The sequence below is a fragment of the Asterias rubens genome, chromosome 9 (genome assembly GCF_902459465.1).
Source record: "Asterias rubens chromosome 9, eAstRub1.3, whole genome shotgun sequence".
Classification (NCBI taxonomy): Eukaryota; Metazoa; Echinodermata; class Asteroidea; order Forcipulatida; family Asteriidae; genus Asterias; species Asterias rubens.
In genome coordinates this window covers 13,609,665-13,627,786 of record NC_047070.1, presented here as the reverse complement: position 1 = coordinate 13,627,786, position 18,122 = coordinate 13,609,665, and the positions used below count along the sequence as shown (strand labels likewise).

At 37.9% G+C, this 18,122-nt stretch overlaps 1 protein-coding gene across 3 annotated transcripts in view; it reads right to left on the bottom strand.

Annotated features, from left to right (window-relative positions):
• LOC117294412 overlaps window positions 1–18,122 on the bottom strand; it is a 102,567-nt gene that overhangs the window by 20,812 nt on the left and 63,633 nt on the right. For 2 of the 3 annotated variants that reach the window (XM_033776795.1, XM_033776798.1), the window contains exons 12-24: window positions 14,201–14,456; window positions 11,233–11,372; window positions 9,732–10,434; window positions 8,623–8,778; window positions 7,700–7,925; window positions 6,232–6,453; window positions 5,593–5,751; window positions 4,498–4,709; window positions 3,166–3,288; window positions 2,161–2,265; window positions 1,546–1,653; window positions 884–1,000; window positions 187–345 (exon numbers count right to left, since the gene is read on the bottom strand). In XM_033776795.1, the coding sequence (XP_033632686.1) occupies window positions 187–345; window positions 884–1,000; window positions 1,546–1,653; window positions 2,161–2,265; window positions 3,166–3,288; window positions 4,498–4,709; window positions 5,593–5,751; window positions 6,232–6,453; window positions 7,700–7,925; window positions 8,623–8,778; window positions 9,732–10,434; window positions 11,233–11,372; window positions 14,201–14,456 (2,686 nt within the window). The remainder of the gene's footprint in view (window positions 1–186; window positions 346–883; window positions 1,001–1,545; window positions 1,654–2,160; window positions 2,266–3,165; window positions 3,289–4,497; window positions 4,710–5,592; window positions 5,752–6,231; window positions 6,454–7,699; window positions 7,926–8,622; window positions 8,779–9,731; window positions 10,435–11,232; window positions 11,373–14,200; window positions 14,457–18,122) is intronic. The other variant, XM_033776797.1, reaches the window with a different exon arrangement.

The window sequence follows — 18,122 nt, the reverse complement described above, 5'->3', positions numbered from 1 at the left end:
TTTAATGTTTTCTCAAAAAGTAAAGCATTTCATGAAATAATATTTTAAGAGAAGTCTTTCACCATTACCTTCTGTAAACCCTGTAAGTTATTTGTAAATTTGTGAACTTAAAAAAAAAATTATGTTTGGAAAGTGTCCAATGGCTTTAAACCGCTGTTAATAATAATCAACCCTGAGTAGACTAACCCTGTGTTTCAGTAGTTCAGGTGGAAGCTGGTTGGCTTTGATCTTCTTATTCTTGACTAGAATCTTCCCACGGAGTTGCTCAGGGCTGGGTAGATGTGGGTCATCAGAGAAATCAGACTCACACATAAAGCGGGTTACTAACTTATCACCCAAAACATCCTAGAAAATAAACAAATGCAAAACAGGCTCAGTTATACAATAGTTCTGAACCGTTTATCATAGACTTTGAATCATTATTCATGATAATTATTTAACATAGATGCATGCTGTCAAAGCGATCTTTCCTGAGAACATTTGCAATTAAGATTCATATTCTGTGAATCAGTGTTCATCATAACTATATAAACACGGTAAAGATAGTTGCATAGACCTTACCGCAATACTCGGTACTCGCATATTAGGCATGGAATGAGGTGCATGCTGGTCTAGCTAGCGATCAAGTTTGGTCTCTAGCTAGACCAGCATGCAATTCATTCAACTGGTTGCGCCTGCACAATGGGTATTTGTGAAAAGGTCTACGCTGTCAGAACTATTGGCTTTCTTGGTAATACTTTGAAATGAAGATGTGTATACTTTGAATCAGCGTACATCATAACTATAACACAGGCTAAAACTAGTAGTACATGTATATACTGTCAGAGCTATTGCCTTTTTTAAAAACAGAAGGAATTAAGAAATAAATGCTTAATGAGCTTACGATGAATATTTGTGCCATCCTGGCTTGCTGGGGTAGAGAGCAGTGATTCTCAATAGATAGAATGATGGGATAGTCCGATGTTACAAAGGCTGCTCTATTAATTGCCTCTACCACTTCCTGTAATGAATGAAAAGAAGAACCGATCAGTATCTACATCTACATGTTGAAGCTTAGATCTAAAATACCAAGTCCAAAATTAAGACCAAGAACTGGAAATACGAGACATAGGTTGTCAGGACCACGCACTTTTGAGCATTGAATTCAAGTTTTTGTTAGTCATCAGAGTGTGGGTTTGAATCCCGGTCATGACACTTGTGTCCTTGAGCAAGATACTTTTCTATAATTGCTTCTTTTCACCCAGGGGAATAAATGGGTAACTGCGAGGCTAGAGGTTGATACTGTGCTGGGAAAAAACCTTTAGAGCACCACACAGAAGCTCAGGGCTGCTCTCTCTAGGAAGCTGAGAAAGATTAAATGAATGCCTTGACCAGAGCACTTATGTAAAGCACATTGATAAGTTATTGTATATATTCTGGTTTATTTATTCATTGCACTGGCAGCCAAGCAGGCCGAAAAAGTACATTTACAAGTAAAAGGCCATAAAAGAACTAGTTAGTATTATTATTATGACTTTTATAAATTTTAATTAACAAGTTACTGACCTTAAAGCTGATCTTAGACGTCAGAGTATGACCGTGATATATCAAAGGATAACCATCATCACCATCCCAGCAATCTAACTCCACACATCTACAGCCAGTCAGTAATATCTACATGGAAAGAAAGAAGAAGTTATAACAGTGGGCTCTGTGGTCTAACATAAAGATGACGATTACCATGATCATTCAGAAATTGGTGAAGGGCAACAACTGACCTATACATTCATCCTATTGGCAGGTCTAAGATAAATTCATCATTTCCCATAGTTTCTAACTGTTATCAGAAGACCTAAAATTCATCATTTCCCATGGTTTCTAACTGTTATCAGAAAACCTAAAATTCATCATTTCCCATAGTTTCTAACTGTTATCAGAAGACCTAAGGATTATTGACTTTTTCTTTTATAATTTACTCAAGAAACTACAAAGTTATTGATTAACAAAGCACAAATGACTCCAAAGTTGATTGTCATACAAGACTCACCAAATAGTGAAATGAACAGAAAATTTAGACAGTCCAAAATATACATTAGATCTCACCTCTGGCCAAAACCATTGATAAGAGGGTTGGTGTGGGAGGGGCCAGTTGGAAGGCGCAGTGGTATATCAAGAATTTACCTGAGCATAAATTTCAACGGATGATTCTCCTCGTAGTTGATGACCAGTCAAGTAAGTATTATGGGATGAATCTATGTAGTAATGACTCAATGGATGGTTTAGCTCCTGCAGACAACGATAACAAAACAGTTATTCAATACTTCATTCACAATCATAAACCATGATAAGAGCTTTATCCCGATGCAAAAATAACATATTTTAAAGGCAGTGGACACTATTGGTAATTACTCAAAATAATTATTAGCATAAATCCTCACTTGGTAACAAGTAATGGGAAGAGGTTGATAGAAAAAACAAATCTGAGAAACGGCTCCCTCTGAAGTGACATAGTTTTCGAGAAAGAAGGAATTTTCCACAAATTTGATTTCGAGACCTCAGATTTAGAATTTTAGGTCTCGAAATCAAGCATCTGAAAGCACACAACTTCGCGTGACCAGGGTGTTTTTTCTTTCATAGTCATCTTTCCATTCATAGCATTGTCCATTCATACACACATTCAGTACCTAGGAATCTGACAAAGGTCTGAAATGTTTCATTTCCACCATAAAACATGCAGGGGCCGATTTCACAAAGAGTTAAGATTGATCTTTACTGTGAATCCATCTTATTTGCTAAGCAAAGTGTGATGTCACAATACAAATCACTAGGGTGATATTGACAACTCATATTAAGATGAATCTTAGCGCTTTGTGAAATCGAGCCCTGCTATTTGAAGTTGACGTGTTGTGCATTTGTTTACTTTTTTAGATGATCCTCCCGCATTTTGGGAAGTGACACATTTTGTGTGTTGCACAATCAGCTTTCAGATGGCTGGTGTTTGCTCTATGCATAGCCATTTGTTTCTTAACTGTTCTTTACATCCAGTTGCTACAGACATACTAAAATATAAGCATCTTCTTCATAAACCTTCTAACTATACTACATTCAATTGTTCAGAGAATTTCTTAAAGATATAACATAAATGCTACATACACTGTACATCTATACAAGCTGGTGTGCACTTACCTCTCGTTTATAGACCTGTTCCTCATTATTGAAGGCATATGTATCTCTGTCCATCATAAAACGAGCAAACCCTTCAAATGAAAGACACTGTTGGTCTCTTACAGAGGATGAAGGCTCATGGCGCTGGGAAATGAAAAAGCAAGGAATTGTAAAAGTCAGAAAACCCATTTTGTCTGCCAAAGTTAGCCAGGACTTCTTTTTTGTGCCGCAGCCTCGTTCATTTTCTGCAATTCAAATCTCTAATAAAACTATAGGATTTGGGCCATTGGCAAAATAGCCGGACCCCTAACTGGTTTAGCAAGAGTCAGTAGTAGCCTAATACTTATGTTCAGAAGTGAACACTTAAAAAATAGTAAGTGGCATAGTGTAGGCAAACACCACGTCTGATGTTGGTGACTTTGTTAGTAGGTATGGAAAATGCACTGCAAAGGTGCTGAGTGATCTAGTTTATGGGACCCCAGCTCTGGTTTTGTCAGAAGCAGAGTGTGGGTTTGAATCCATGTCATGACACTTGTGCCCTTGACTAAGGCTCTTAACCATCATTGCTTCGTAAAAAAAATGCATTCTGCTCTACCAGGAAGGCTCCTAGTGGATGATACCCATGCCTACATCCTTACAGACTGTAAAGGAGGGTAACCAGTGTTTCAGCCCCAGGAGACGTACACTAGGTGCCAACATGCCCCTGGTGGCACTTGATTTGGGTCAACAGCCCAATTCATTTAAGTGTAGCCCTCACCTCACCGTGAGTGTGGCCCTAAAAAAACAGCCAACATTCAGCACCATAGACTAAAATCATTTCTTCAGACCAATCAGACCCAGTCAAATTATTTAATTTTGTATTCATAAATACCTCAGACAGTTTCGCTATCCCTATTGGTGGAGAGCGTGTCGCGTGGGTGTGTATAAACCTTTGTTTATGACCAGTGAAAAGTGTTGAAACATGGGCGTGATACGCGAGATTGCACCTGTTCTTATAAGACAGTTTCTTCATTCCTATTGGTCGAGAGCAAAGGTTGAAACAGTTTACCCCTCCAGTTTTCATAGCTGGAGGGTGTTGTGTTGAAAGAAATCATTGAACAATTATAATTTTTGCATTTAACTTTTTGACCAAAAAGTGTTGATGTTTTGACCGAAAAGGTATTTATGAATGGGAATCAAAGTGTGTTGAATTGGTTTTCAACTAGTGGTTTAACCCAGCCGAGGCCTGGTTCTTGATAATTTACCTCAACTTCTTCTCGGTAAAATTATCAAGAACCAGGCCTCGTTGCGATTAAACCACTAGTTGAAAACCTCTTCACCACACATTGATTCCCTTATTAATAACAAACTAACCTGGATAACGCTCAGTGCTTCCTTCTCCTCCATTTCCTCCGCTTGTTCCCTTCCCAAGAACTGCTTCAATTCTTCCACCCCCATTACATGAGTAGTCACTGTCTGAACACCAGTGCTATTGGCTTGCACACTGGAGGCTGCGATGGCATCAGCAACCCGGCGATTGCTATCATTCAGGGGCTCTATAAACATATTCCTCGTAAGGCTGAACACTGTTGGAAATATAGATAATGAATGAATTAAGTTGGACACAAATTTAGGAATCCAAAATGAGGTACCTATGCAAGAGTTGGCCCTGGTCTGCGTTCCACAGCCCATTGGTTATTTTACAAGTGATTTTTTAAACCAGGGTGTGTTGTGCACAAAATAATCTTGGAACATTCACGGAAAACAGCAAAACGACCCGCAGGAGATGTAGCAAATGTTACCCAACCTTAGAACTGAACAAAAGATTGTGTCATAAAACTTTGGTGTGATCCATGGTTACACAGCAGTTACAGGTTGAATGGCTAGTGACTGGCACCCTGGAACAAAATTAGGGGAGACCGCCAATAAAGGGCTATATAGTTCAGATGTTAAAGCGCTGGCACGTTAAACCTGAACTCTCGGGTTTTACACATAGTGTTAAGGGTAAAAACAAATTATTTTGATCCCTGATGCAAAATAAAACAAAATTAAAGGATTTGGTACTTTTTGTAACACAAAACACAATGTCTACAGATTTACATTAAACTTACACCGTTTGAAGATAATGATAGTAGAAAGTGTACCTTCAAAAATTAGTTGCTGAGGTGCTGTAGTTTTTGAGAAATGAGTAAAACAGTATCATGAAAATCATTTTTTACGTGCTAAAATAATTTTCATCCCATGATCACTGACACAAAAATTACTTTCATGACATTGTTTTACTCATTTCTCAAAAACTACAGCACCTCAGCAAGTAATATTTTCAGGTTAGCTTTCTACCATCATTACCTTTAAACGGTGTAAGTTTAGTGTAAATCTGTGGACATTGTGTTTTTTGTCTTACAAAAAGTATGTACACCATAGACCCTTTAACATCCATTAAACAATTGATAATAATTGAGTACATACTTGTTCCCTGTATGTATCCTGTGTCACCATCTACACCTTTGCTGGACCCAGCGGCTAGAGAGTCTTTGCTGGATGAATAAGGCTTGGAGTAAGAGTCAAATATATCCTTCAGATCCTTCCTACAGCGCAGACTGAAAGACTTGAATAATTCCACAAATTCTGTGAAAGAAAATCAAACTGAATGTATAGTACAAACATTTTTTATATGTTTCCTGATAAAATTGCACCCACAAACAGATGGTGTAAACAAAAACACCACAACCATTCCAACTGCCAACTGGCTTGGTATTGTCAGGATACTCTACACAAAGGCCAACATGCAAAGTTTTAGATCATACCTCAATGGCATGATGTACGCAAATGTGGAATTTTTTTTTTTTTAAACCTCAAAAATGGAAATTAGTTTTCTCTAAAGTCTGAAGATGAAGCTTCCTGGGTTACTGGATGTTACTAGAGGTTAACATGCTCTCTAGATCATCTCAAATAAAAAGCTTATGGTTTGGTCTCAACTAGGGCTTAGTGGTAACTTCGTGTCTTTAAATAAATTTGAAGTCAAAAGAGAGTCAAGAAAGAGATGAAAAATCTGGAGAGAGAAAAAAATTACAAAATCGTAGAAGTATTGCATAAATGTATGCGTACCTGTGAATGAAAGCTGTGAGTTCATAGTAAGCAGTGATTGACTTCCCACACTACCCAAACTGGGTGACTTCCTTCGTGGGTGATGGGAGAGTGGGTATTCCTGCCCTACTTCACTATAGCTTGAGTCTGTATGGCTACGGGCTGAGTCTGTCCTACTTCGGGTAGAATCAGTTTGACTTCGATCAGTCAGAATGGATGCTGAAACTGATGTTGTGTCGTAATCTGTCAGGCGAAGAAAATAAAAATAGATTTTAAAAATGCAACGATCTTGACTTTCTCTACCATTATAAACCCAATGTAACCAAACTGAGGCTGAAAGGTGAACAAGTAGTTTGGCTCTTACATATTAAAGGCAGTGGACACTATTGGAAATTACTCAAAACAATTATTAGCATAAAACTTTACTTGGTGATGAGTAATGGGGAGAGATTGATGGTATAAAACATTGTGAGAAACGGCTCCCTCTGAAGTGAGGTAGTTTTCGAGAAAGAAGTAATTTCCGTGAATTTGATTTCTAGACCTCAGATTTAGAATTTGAGGTCTCGAAATCAACCATCTAAATGCACACAACCAGACAACTTCGTGTGACGAAGGGTGTTTTTCTTTCATTATTATCTCGCAACTTCGACGACAAATTGAGCTCAAACTTTCACAGGTTTGTTATTTTATGTACATGTTGAGATACACCAAATGAGAACACTATTCTTTGACACTTACCAATAGTGTCCAGTGTCTTTAAACAAGAATAATCTGTTTTAAAAATAAAACAATCTTGTTTTGCTTTACTCCGTAATACATGTAACTGTTGTTATTCTTTTATGAGAGTATGGAAATAAATGTATTCTTGAATTGAATTGATCTTAATAAGAGCAATTTTGTCATTGTGTATACAGGGGAACTCAACACAATGACTACACAGGGTTTAAACACAGGGTTTAAACACTTTCAAGATCAGCACAAATGGGCAGCCTATGAGGCTTGTGCATTTTCAGTACTATGGCTTTCTTGCCTTGATGGTATGACTTCCACTTCCAAGGAAAAGGGAAAACTTCAAATAAAACCTTGAAATTAGGAAAACTCCTGTTAAATAGGACAGGTTTGAAGTGTTTATTTAACATTTTGAGCTGTATTACATGTACTTAATAATTGTCAATTTAAAAATGCATTTAGTATGATACTTTTTTAATGGAATTCTTTGAAGGATAATGTGTTGTGTGAGGTACATGTACGCAAAAAAAACCCAGTGCACTTATCGAAAAGAGAAGAGGTTCGCCCCGACGTTCCTGGTTTGATTGGCTGCATGCTGTGCCATAGCAACTTGTAAACCATTGTACATGGGAAAGGAGTAGTTCTCATAACTCAAACGTAGTCCCCTATACCTAGCAGGAAAATACTGCATGTTAAAGCGCCTTTAGCGTCACTGAGTGACGGATATGCGTGCTATCTAAGAAGCCTTTATTATAATAACCTTTTCCTTCCGTCATTGATCCATTGAGTTCTGAAACCCCACTGTCATCATTAACAGTTCTAGATCCATCAGGTATATCCATGCTGGATGATGGAGAATCATCACCCTCTGCAGACCCTTGGAACGTGTCGCTTGCGATTGACCTTGTGTACATCTTCCTCATAGCTTTCTTCTTGAAACTCTGAGACTTTCGACCTCTGTTCTTCAGCTTGCTGTCGTCAGAAACCTGCGGGGAGGCCAAGGAGGGTACAGTCAATCATGATATTCTTATTATATAAATAATATTTTGCATTTTCCTTTCCCTCTTTGTAGCTTGTTGTAGCTGGACAGTTTTGTGCATCAAGCTCAAGTTCTGGTTTCTGAGTCATACAGGGTGTGGGTTCGAATCCTGGTTATGACACAGTCCTTGAGCAAGACTCGTGACTATATTTGCTTCTCATCACCCAAAGGTATAAATGGGTACCTGTTAGAGCAGAGATGGTTCTTGTGATTGATGTAGCTTAGTGCGCTACATACTTGGCAGCACAGGCTGTATACTCCCTAGAGAGGTGAAACGGTTAAGGAGTGAAAAATATGGCCCAGTGACCAGGGGTAATGTTTGAAGCGCAATGATCACTCTTTTGAATTTTGCAATATACATGTAAGAGTCGGTATTGTAATTAGAATTTATGGGATTGATGTTGAAGTACATGTGTAAACAACAATTTACAGTACACCTGTTTCTTTCAGAACCACCACTAAACTTGACAGAGGTACATGACCCCTGTATTACCACAACTTACTAGATATTATCCTGCCGTGCAAAGCTACATGTGTGTATACACCCAAAAAACACCGCTCCAGATTTTTGGCAATATCTCAAAAACACAACCACCTTTTGAAATGAAACTATCGCTGGTTCCATGAATGTTCTATATTCTGACCTTCTGAGCTGATATAAGTGATTTCTGCTTGATGACTATCTTCTTGGCCGGTGAGCTGTATCCAGTAAGCGGTTTACTATGTGAAGACAACGAGTCGACACTCTGACTCTTTTCATTTGGCAGCTTCTTCATTGCTAAATTCTTTCCTCCAAAAACCTGAGCAAAGACAAGATAACATTATCCAGACACCGAGACGAAATAAAAACTCAACAATGTCATTGTGCAAGATTGATTACTTGATTTCCAATTTTTTTTCTCAAGGATAGTGTCAAGCAGCATTCAACCATAAAGGCCCGGTCCCACTGCAGCGATAAAGAGAACAATAACGATCACGACGCAAAGAGAATGCTCTCTATTGATTGAATAAGTGTGCGCATTTTCTGCGCAGAGTAATTCAACCAAAAGAATGCGTTCTCTTTGCGTTGTTATCGTTAATGTTCTCGTTATCGCTGCAGTGGGACCGGGCCTTAACAGTGGTCCGCTGGCCAAATGCCATTTAAAACATCTGAATACACTCCAAATGGTCAGTCTGGATAGTTTAGTGTTGAAAACCTTCCCAATAAATTATCGACAAGTGCAAAAGCTGACTGACCAGGGAAGTTTGACAAGCTAACTGGTCCTGCTTGCTAGACACTGCAAAAGTTTAGGGCAAATGCAAATACAGCAAGGCTCAAATTTTACACAGGATGTAGGCCTGAGGCAAGTGATTGTAATGTCGTGCCAGAAAACTTGCAACTTAAAAAGTCTGGCTCGCTTGTGGTTTTCAAATGAGTAATAATACTTTACTGTGTGATAATAAAAGCAAATTATGTCCAAATGACTCTGAGTCCCATGAATGTCTTTCAGTTCCATATTGAGAATTGAAGTATATACTAAATACCATTAAAGACACAAATGAGATCAAACTTTCCAAACATGCCTAAGTGCTTGTTAAAATATAAAACAGTTAAACACGTTAAATACAATAGTGTCTAGGTGTCGGGAAGTTTGTTCTCATTTTCTATCTGGTCCTGTTGTAAGATCATTTGAGCAACTAGCCATGCAGTTTTGTGGATTTTCCTCCAAACTCAAGCCCTGTACAGTATAACAAGGTTTTGAATTGTACTTACTTTTATTGCTTCCAAAGGTGTTGGTCCCACACATTTCCCAAATTCAAAAAATGAGTTGAGGTACTCCCGCTGCAACCACATAATCCTTCGATCCGTTGTAAGTAACCGTTGTTTCCTAATAGCCCTGATCAAAGCACGAAGACCATAAGCCCACAGGGACACCGTTCTACTAGGTCCGACAAAATGAAGTAGTCTATTGTCGACTATCCCGCCACCATACAGCACAGCGAAGGAATTCTCTCCCTGGGTGATCCCAGATAGGTTATGCCGTTTAGCAATGGAGCTACAATCCACTTCCTGGTCCCCAAGAAACACATCCTTAGCACTCATCAGGTCTAGGTATCCCTCTTCGAATCCATTAGAAATCATGATGTTTGAATTGTACTTATTGCACAGCACAGACTCCAATGAGCTATCTGAATCATCCCCATTGAATGAGACCTTAGACCAGACCAGGAGACTGTTGGTGGGGTCCAGACGCAGCTGGCACATGGTGGACTTATCCTCATCCCAGTGGACGGCCGTGGTGCCGTGGTGCATGCACTGTAGAAGGTGGAGGTCCCTCTCTAGGAGATGGTGTAGGATAATCTCAATATGATGAGGGTTGGGTACTGGGTGGACAGGGTCGTATGGGTATTCCTGATCATCACAGGTAATGTACGAAGTTTTACCTGTTGACTTAGTATCCTCCTCCTTGTTTTCACTGAAAAATAGTAAAAAAAAAGAAAAAAGTTATACAACATTTTACGCTATGTACATTATTTGACAGGTTATCAATGTTTACTTTGTTTTCTTTACTTACTGACCACATTGGTTTATACCTAACAGTGCTTAGAAGGAGAACACAGGTTTGTCCTCATCACACAAAGACAAAACATGTGAATAGTGACATTTGTGAATATTGGATTTAAATAACAATCTGATACTTCACAGGTCATGAAAAGGACTGCATGCTTGCTGTCAATGCATTCAGAGCATTATCATGTTTGTCAATGTGTCTGTGTGCCACCCTTACCTTTAATTATTTCCACTATACGAATGTATTTCTCTATAGATTGCAGCACAGCCTAGTATCATTAAGTACTTTAAAGGGAAGGTACACGTTTATTAACAATTATTAACTTAAAAACTGACTTGTAACAAGCATTGGAGAGCTGTGGATAGTATAAAACATTGTGAGAAACGACTCCCTCTGAAGTGACAGTTTTTGAGAGAGAGGTTATTTCTCTCTAAAATAAATAAAGACTTCTAGCTAGAAGTCTTTTATTTGTATCTGAAAGCACACAAATTCGTCCACCAAGGGTGTTTTTCTTTCCTCATTTTCTCGCAACTTTGATGACCAATTGAGACCAAATTTTCACAGGCTTGTTATTTTATGCTTATGATGGGATACACAAAGTGAGAAGACTGGTCTTTGGCAATTACCAAACGTGTACAGTGCCTTTAAGTATAACTGTGTATCCTCCCCCTGTCTGTCTGGGTGTGTGTAAGTCATTCATACCTTTCATTTTCTCTGTTTCTGTCTGCAGATTGCCGGCACAGCCTGATATCATTCAGTACCCAGTTAGTCCTCATCATCTTATCAGTGTTGAGTAGAATTCCTGAATAATCCATAGACGTTTGTGTATCACTCTCCAAGTCCTATATTAGATTCACATAGTAATAACACTGGTTAAAGTAACTGGAAACATTCAGTAACTTAAAGGAACGTTACAGAATTGGTAAGAACAAAAATCGTGAAATTCACAGACTTACTTAAAACTTACACGGTCTAATGATTATGATAGTTGAAAACATCCCTTGAAATATTTCTGTCTGAAATGTCAAACTTGATGACAAATAAATAAAACTAATTCCCTGTTTGGAGTTTATTGCTCACTGAGCGTTTTATTCGTTTTAGTTTTTGCATCGATGTCATGCAAAATGTGTAATATGTTTTTCACTCTTTTCTCGTGACCCAGATAGCTGATTGATCTCAAACTTCTAGAGGTTTGTCAGTTTATGTATATGGTGGATTACATAAAATGGTTACACTGCCAGCAACTGATTTGTTAGCAAAAACCAATTCTGTAATGTTCCTTTAAGATATACTTAGTAATAAGCATGCAGAGCTCTGAAGTAACATAGTTTTTGAGAAAGAGGTGATTTCTAACTCAAATGTTTGAATCTGAAACAAATTGACTGAAGCTTTTCTTAGGCATCTTAAAGGTGTACTTTCTTGGAACTTCAATGATCAACTATGCCAACATTTTCACAGGTTTGTTATTGTATGCATATGTTGGGATACACCAAGTCAAGAATACTCTGGCCTTTGACAATTACCAAAGGTGGCCAGTGCCTTTGATCACACTAAACCATCAGCAAAAGTTGCCATTTCTTCAGAGAGTGTCATTATGGTATTTGTATTTTATTAAAAGCAATTGAGTTTAGATTTGAATTTCTTTTTACACTTTTTTTCTTCATAAACCATTGAAAACAATTTATGAAGAAATTAACAGAAAAAAAGAAAAACCACTGAATGTGGCAATAATCTATTTCAAACAAGGAACACAAATAAATCCATGCTCCTTTAAAACCCTTCTATGCCATTTTTTCTTGGCGCAAAAACAAATAAAAGTTAAACATTAACATATATCTCTTGTTTTCACATGTATGTCCAGTACACATGAGCAAACAATCAAACCAAAACAACACCGGTTTCTGTCTTCTCTGGATCAAAACACCTTTCTAATCATGTCACTGTTTGGTAAATTACAAAACTTAATCTGATTTGTAACATCCACAGCGGCTTCTTTCTAAAACACAAACATCTTTCCCCGCGCCCACATTTCATTAATCAAGACATGACACCGTTGGAAAAGATACGTAGGTAGAAGTGGATAGAGCTACTCTAATTAGTTTTTCTCTCCACCAGTGTTTGCAGAAATGATTCCGTGCAGCTAAAATTACAATTCCGACATGTGTAATGTTTTGAAGGTAATCCATCTAGACCAATAGACAATATCACTCCAACCTGTTCCTCATACATCAAGAACATTTTTAATTTGCTTTTTCAATAATTACTTTAGGTAAATATTATTATTTTGTTCAATTTTTACTTCGTATTTTTGCTCAGGGTGTGAGGCCTGTAAAGATTAGAAGAGAATCCATCAAATGAAAGGTATATCATGGATGGATTATGTCTATATTTATTTATTTACTTGTTATAGGAGGCGATATGTGAAAAAGGGGATTTGCCTTTCACTTTTGAAGCACTTATTTTCATCAACCTCTTTCTCATATTTTTGTGTCAGATTTGGAAGCGTGCCAACGTAAATAGAGCTGCTAGACAAAAACTGCTTGGAGCAAAATTAGTTGGGAACCAGACACATTGAACTTTCGCTGCATTTGGGCTTGTAATAAACATGTATTTCATTTTTAAAGCTCATCAGGGCCAAATTACATAATGGACATGTTGAAAAAAAAAAAATACTGCTTAGCAAATTTCTTTGCCTAATAATGAAACTACATTTTCCTATAGGGCATCAGTCTCAAAAGTGTATACAACAAACAAATTGGGGTTTGGGCAGGTAACCTGTTCTTACATATTTGGTTTGGGGTAACATGTGTGTGTCTACTTGCAAAGTAGATTTTGTTTTTTAGAGAACTGTCGTGCTTTATATTCTACTTCCACAGAGTAGATTTTCAGAATTCAGGAGACTTCTCAGTTGACAAGAACTATCCTGCTTTCTAACTGCTAACTGGGTGGGAAAATCGGCTGAGACTACTACTTTTGTAGTGGATCGTTATTTACTTTTATAACACCCCTTGCAAGTATTCTGCCTGCTCATTGGTTTAGAGCGCGTCACATGACATGTCTTAGTTTCGCTAGACGACGGCCGTGTGATAGTGCGTCGGTTTGCCATGCGCTAGTCTGAAGACTAGCACACGGCGCCGTGCGCTAGTCCGACAGACTAGCACACGGCGTGCAGTACCCAGACGTCCGTTGCGTGTACGAGGATGATAAATTAATAGTCTGTAACCATTTCGGATTGCACGACACTACATGCAGCACAGTAAAAGTGTTTGCAATCTGTATTCGCGTCGTCCGTGGATTGTAGCATTCAGGTCTGTAACTTAATAATAATAGTACAGTATTTAGAAATGTTTGGGGTGTTATAAAACAAATATTGACTGCTTTTACTCGTGCAATGGTTAAAAACTATGACTCCCTTGGTGATCCCCGGAGCGTTCTATTTCGCCTCGGGAAAATAGAACGCTCCGGGGATCACCTCGGGAGTCATAGTTTTAACCATAGCACTCGAAGCAGTCAATATTTGTATAGACTACTGCTGAGTGAGTTCTTCATTGGTCTAAATGTTCTGACTAGCTTGTGCTTGTCATTGTCATTGTCAGGAGAATGTTCTTACTAAGCAACATATTCTACATTTTGTGAGAATGAATCCAATAAGCAGCCATTCTTTACTTACTTTATCTGTTGGTTCTGGGACAGCAATGATGGGTGAGTTCTCTTCAAAGATAAATTGAAGCTCTCTCAGGAATGCTCCAAAGTAAGGAACCACTTTACATCCAGGGATGCAGATTGCCCTGTCTACAGCATCTCGGTACTCCATGTTGTTACTATTGATGGACTCATACAACGCCATCATGGCCTCGACATCACCCTCATCGGAGCCCTGGAACAGTGGACGTACTAGGAGAGACCTGGAGCAATCGAAAAAGTTCCTGCATGGGCAGCGAAGATGGTACCAAGATGGGGAAAGTTTATTTCAAGTGTGACTGATCCAGAGGTGAGAGTCATTACAAACGAAAAAGTCTGAAACTTGGATGCAAATTCAAAGGTTTTTTGAACTGATGCAATTTCTACCGTTTGGTAACCCCTGGGGTTATAGATTCCAAGGAGCTTTTGAAAACAGTATCCAAAGCACTAGAGAAATAGACCAATGAGCAGGATTTCTTTATTTATGGAAAAAAATATTGTCTGATTTTCTTCACCAGGCTGGCATAAAAAGTCTGAATTCAGCCAAAAGACTGAACAATCTCATCCCTGGTGATCAATAAAACGGCTCATGAGACAGCACTTTATCATTTGTGTGGTCAGGTTCCTTGTATACATAATGACAGTGTTAGCTTTAATTTCGTTTTATATAAAGGGATCAGACTGTTCTTTCAGCCTCGGTTTTGGTAAGGCTGTATAAGAATTGGTGGCTACAGCTACGGCTACAATTGTTGCTAAGGGTGCTGCTAAGATGTACTATTACTTCAATGCATGATGAAGTGGAAATCAAGCCATAGCTGTAGTAGTCACCAATGCAGACATAGCCTTAAAGACTCTGGACACGACTGGTAATTGTCAAAGACCAGTCTTCTCATTTGGTCAATCTCAACATATGCATACAATAACAAACCTGTGGAAATTTGAGCTCAATTGGTCGTCAAAGTTGCGAGATAATAATGAAAGAAGAAAAAACCCTTGTCACACGAAGTTGTGTGTGTTTAGATGGTTAATTTCGAGACCTCAAGTTCTAAGTCTGAGGTCTCGAAATCAAATTGGAGGAAAATTACTTCTTTCTCAAAAACTATGTCAGTTCAGAGGGAGCCGTTTCTCACAATCTTTTGTACCATCAACCTCTCCCCATTACTCTTCACCAAGTAAGGTTTTATGCTAATAATTATTTTGAGTAATTACCAATAGTGTCCACTGCCTTCAAATCGGATTAGAACGGAAGTATAACAAGATGGCTGTACAAAGATAAAGGGCTTCTGACTCTACATGAAATACAATGAAGATTTTGTTCATTGACAAGGTAGAGCTAAATCGGGTCTTGTAGATCTGATCTAATCATGGAGATGATTTAATTAGTGGGCTATTCTTTACGAAGGTAAGCTAAACATGAAGCTGTATAAACAAGAAGCGCAAACACACCAAGAAGCCTTGACTTTCACCATTAGCCCAGAAACCAATTATGAGATAAACGTGCTATAACAATACAACACACTATTGTTAATACGTATGCAAAATCATCTTAATTGGAAAACCAGTGTTTGTCAAACACTGATTCTTATCATTTGCAGACACCCCAGACAACCCTAGTGCTAGGCCTACTTTAAATTCCATTAGGCTTTCTATTAACAATTTCCTTATTAACAATTTCCTCCTATGGAGTGAGGTAAAGTGCAAGCAGACCGCTACAAAACAGTTACTTTTGTTAATAATGATGCGCTGGCACAATGTTTACGTATTTATTATTGCCAATTACCAAAAAAATAAAAAACTCTCACTGTTTTTTGAAATTAGTATCAATAGGACAAAAAGAAGAGCTTCCAAGAGAGGCACATGTCTAAAATAAAATAGTCATGTTAAGATAAAGGTCCAAGGTTCAAGTGGAAAGAAAACCGCATCTTAAAACCAAAGCTGCATAGATTGAGATGTACTCTATATCTACAGGTTTGTATATATGGCATGATTTATGATGGCAAAAAACATGCAACCTTGTTTGTTTTTACTTTGCAGCAAAATGCTTCTAATAATTTACTATTAGGACACATGATTTAAGGTTTGTTATTGCCCTGCAACAATGTTGCTTTTGAGCACAATCATCACCTACATGTATGATATAGATTGCTACATGTAGATGTGATAAATAATGCCGCACCACTGTTAACATTCCTTCACATTTTTATTCAGACCATTACTTGGTGTTTTACCTTCAAGACTAAGCAAAATGTCACTTCTATTACTTGACCAACATATGATGTCCTTTTTAGCTGAAATGGAATCATTTTGTAGGATTAACTGCACAGGCAATTTGCAGTTTCTATGGGCATAATCACTTTCATGTTTTAGTACAATCTGGTTGCAGCTGCTTTGATCCGAAAAGATTAAAACATTGACAAAGAATCGCAGGCTGGGAACGATTTAAAAAAATATCACTCAGATCATGAATCCTACCATGAGGGAATATGGCTGCACTTTATGTTGCAGAATTATCGTTGTGATTGGGCATCTCATCAATGTCAGGCAAAGCCCCAATAGATATTTGTATAATAGATAACTGTATGCAGTCTCACTACACCCACTTAAAGGCAATGGACACTATCGGTAATTACTCAAAATAACTGTCAGCATAAAAACCTATTTGGTTGCGAGCAATGGAGAGCGGCTGATAGTATAAAACATTGTGAGAAACAGCTCCCTCTGAAGTAACAGCATTTTTGAGAAAGAAGTAACTTTCCACTAAAGTATTTGAATTTGTTTTTGAAACCTCAGAATTAGAAATTGAGGTCCCGAAATCCCGAAAGCACACAATTTTGTGTAAACAAGGGTGTTTTTTCTTCCATTATTATCTCGCAACTTCGACGACTAATTGAGTTCAAGTTTGTTAATTGTACATGTTGAGATACACCAAGTGAGAAGACTGATCTTTGACAATTACCAAAGGTGTCCACTGTCTTTAAATGTTATCCTCTCTATAACTACACACATGAAAACATGGACGACTTTAATTAATTTCAAATGGTACCTCTACTTGTACACAGCAAACCAACCTCACAGCAATGTTGATCGTTACAGTGTAGTGTGGTGCATGCAGAAAGTAATTGAAAAGTGCAGTTGCAATAAAAATGTTGCATTCTATAACCACTACTGATAGACATCTTCACATGGGTGTTGACGGCCCCCTGATAAACAAAGCTAGAAAATGCCAAGTAGGTCAAATCATGGTCCAATTTCATGAAGCAGATAAAAATACTGCTGCATAAATGTCTGTTCTGTTAAAATAAACGGAAAACCAGTAACTAACAGAAACAATAGTGTTTCCGCTGCTAACCATTTTGTAGTAAGTAAAATTGTTTTGCTTTTAAAAGCAGCTCTACGAAATTGGGCCATTGAGCACATTTAAATGGTGTTTGGTGACTTTCCTGATTTTTATAAACTCAAGTCAGCCTGACTTAAAAAGTTTTGTTCTTTCAAAAAGTACTTTTCACAAGTCATTTTAACAAGAAATCAACTGATGGCAATCTTAAAAATGCTACAACCAAGTTTTCGAACAATTAATCAGAACTTGTTGAATACATACACATGTAAATGTCACTTCGAAACCCAACACCAGCTGATAATGTTTTATTTATAAGAATGTTTTATTTATAGAGAGTTTTAGAAGGCAAGTTGTTTGAAAGATGATTTTGATGATGTATGTTAACTCTCAAACCAATGAAAAGTAATGAAAAATTAACAACCCACATTAAAACAACAGAAATGAGTTTTGACCAAGATGCAAGGACGGTGAGTACTGGTACTAAATTATTGAGTAAAGACTGAAGCCCAGTTCATGCTTCCTGCGAATGCGAATGCGGTACGAATTTTGACAGCACAGAGCTGTCTTCGCAGCG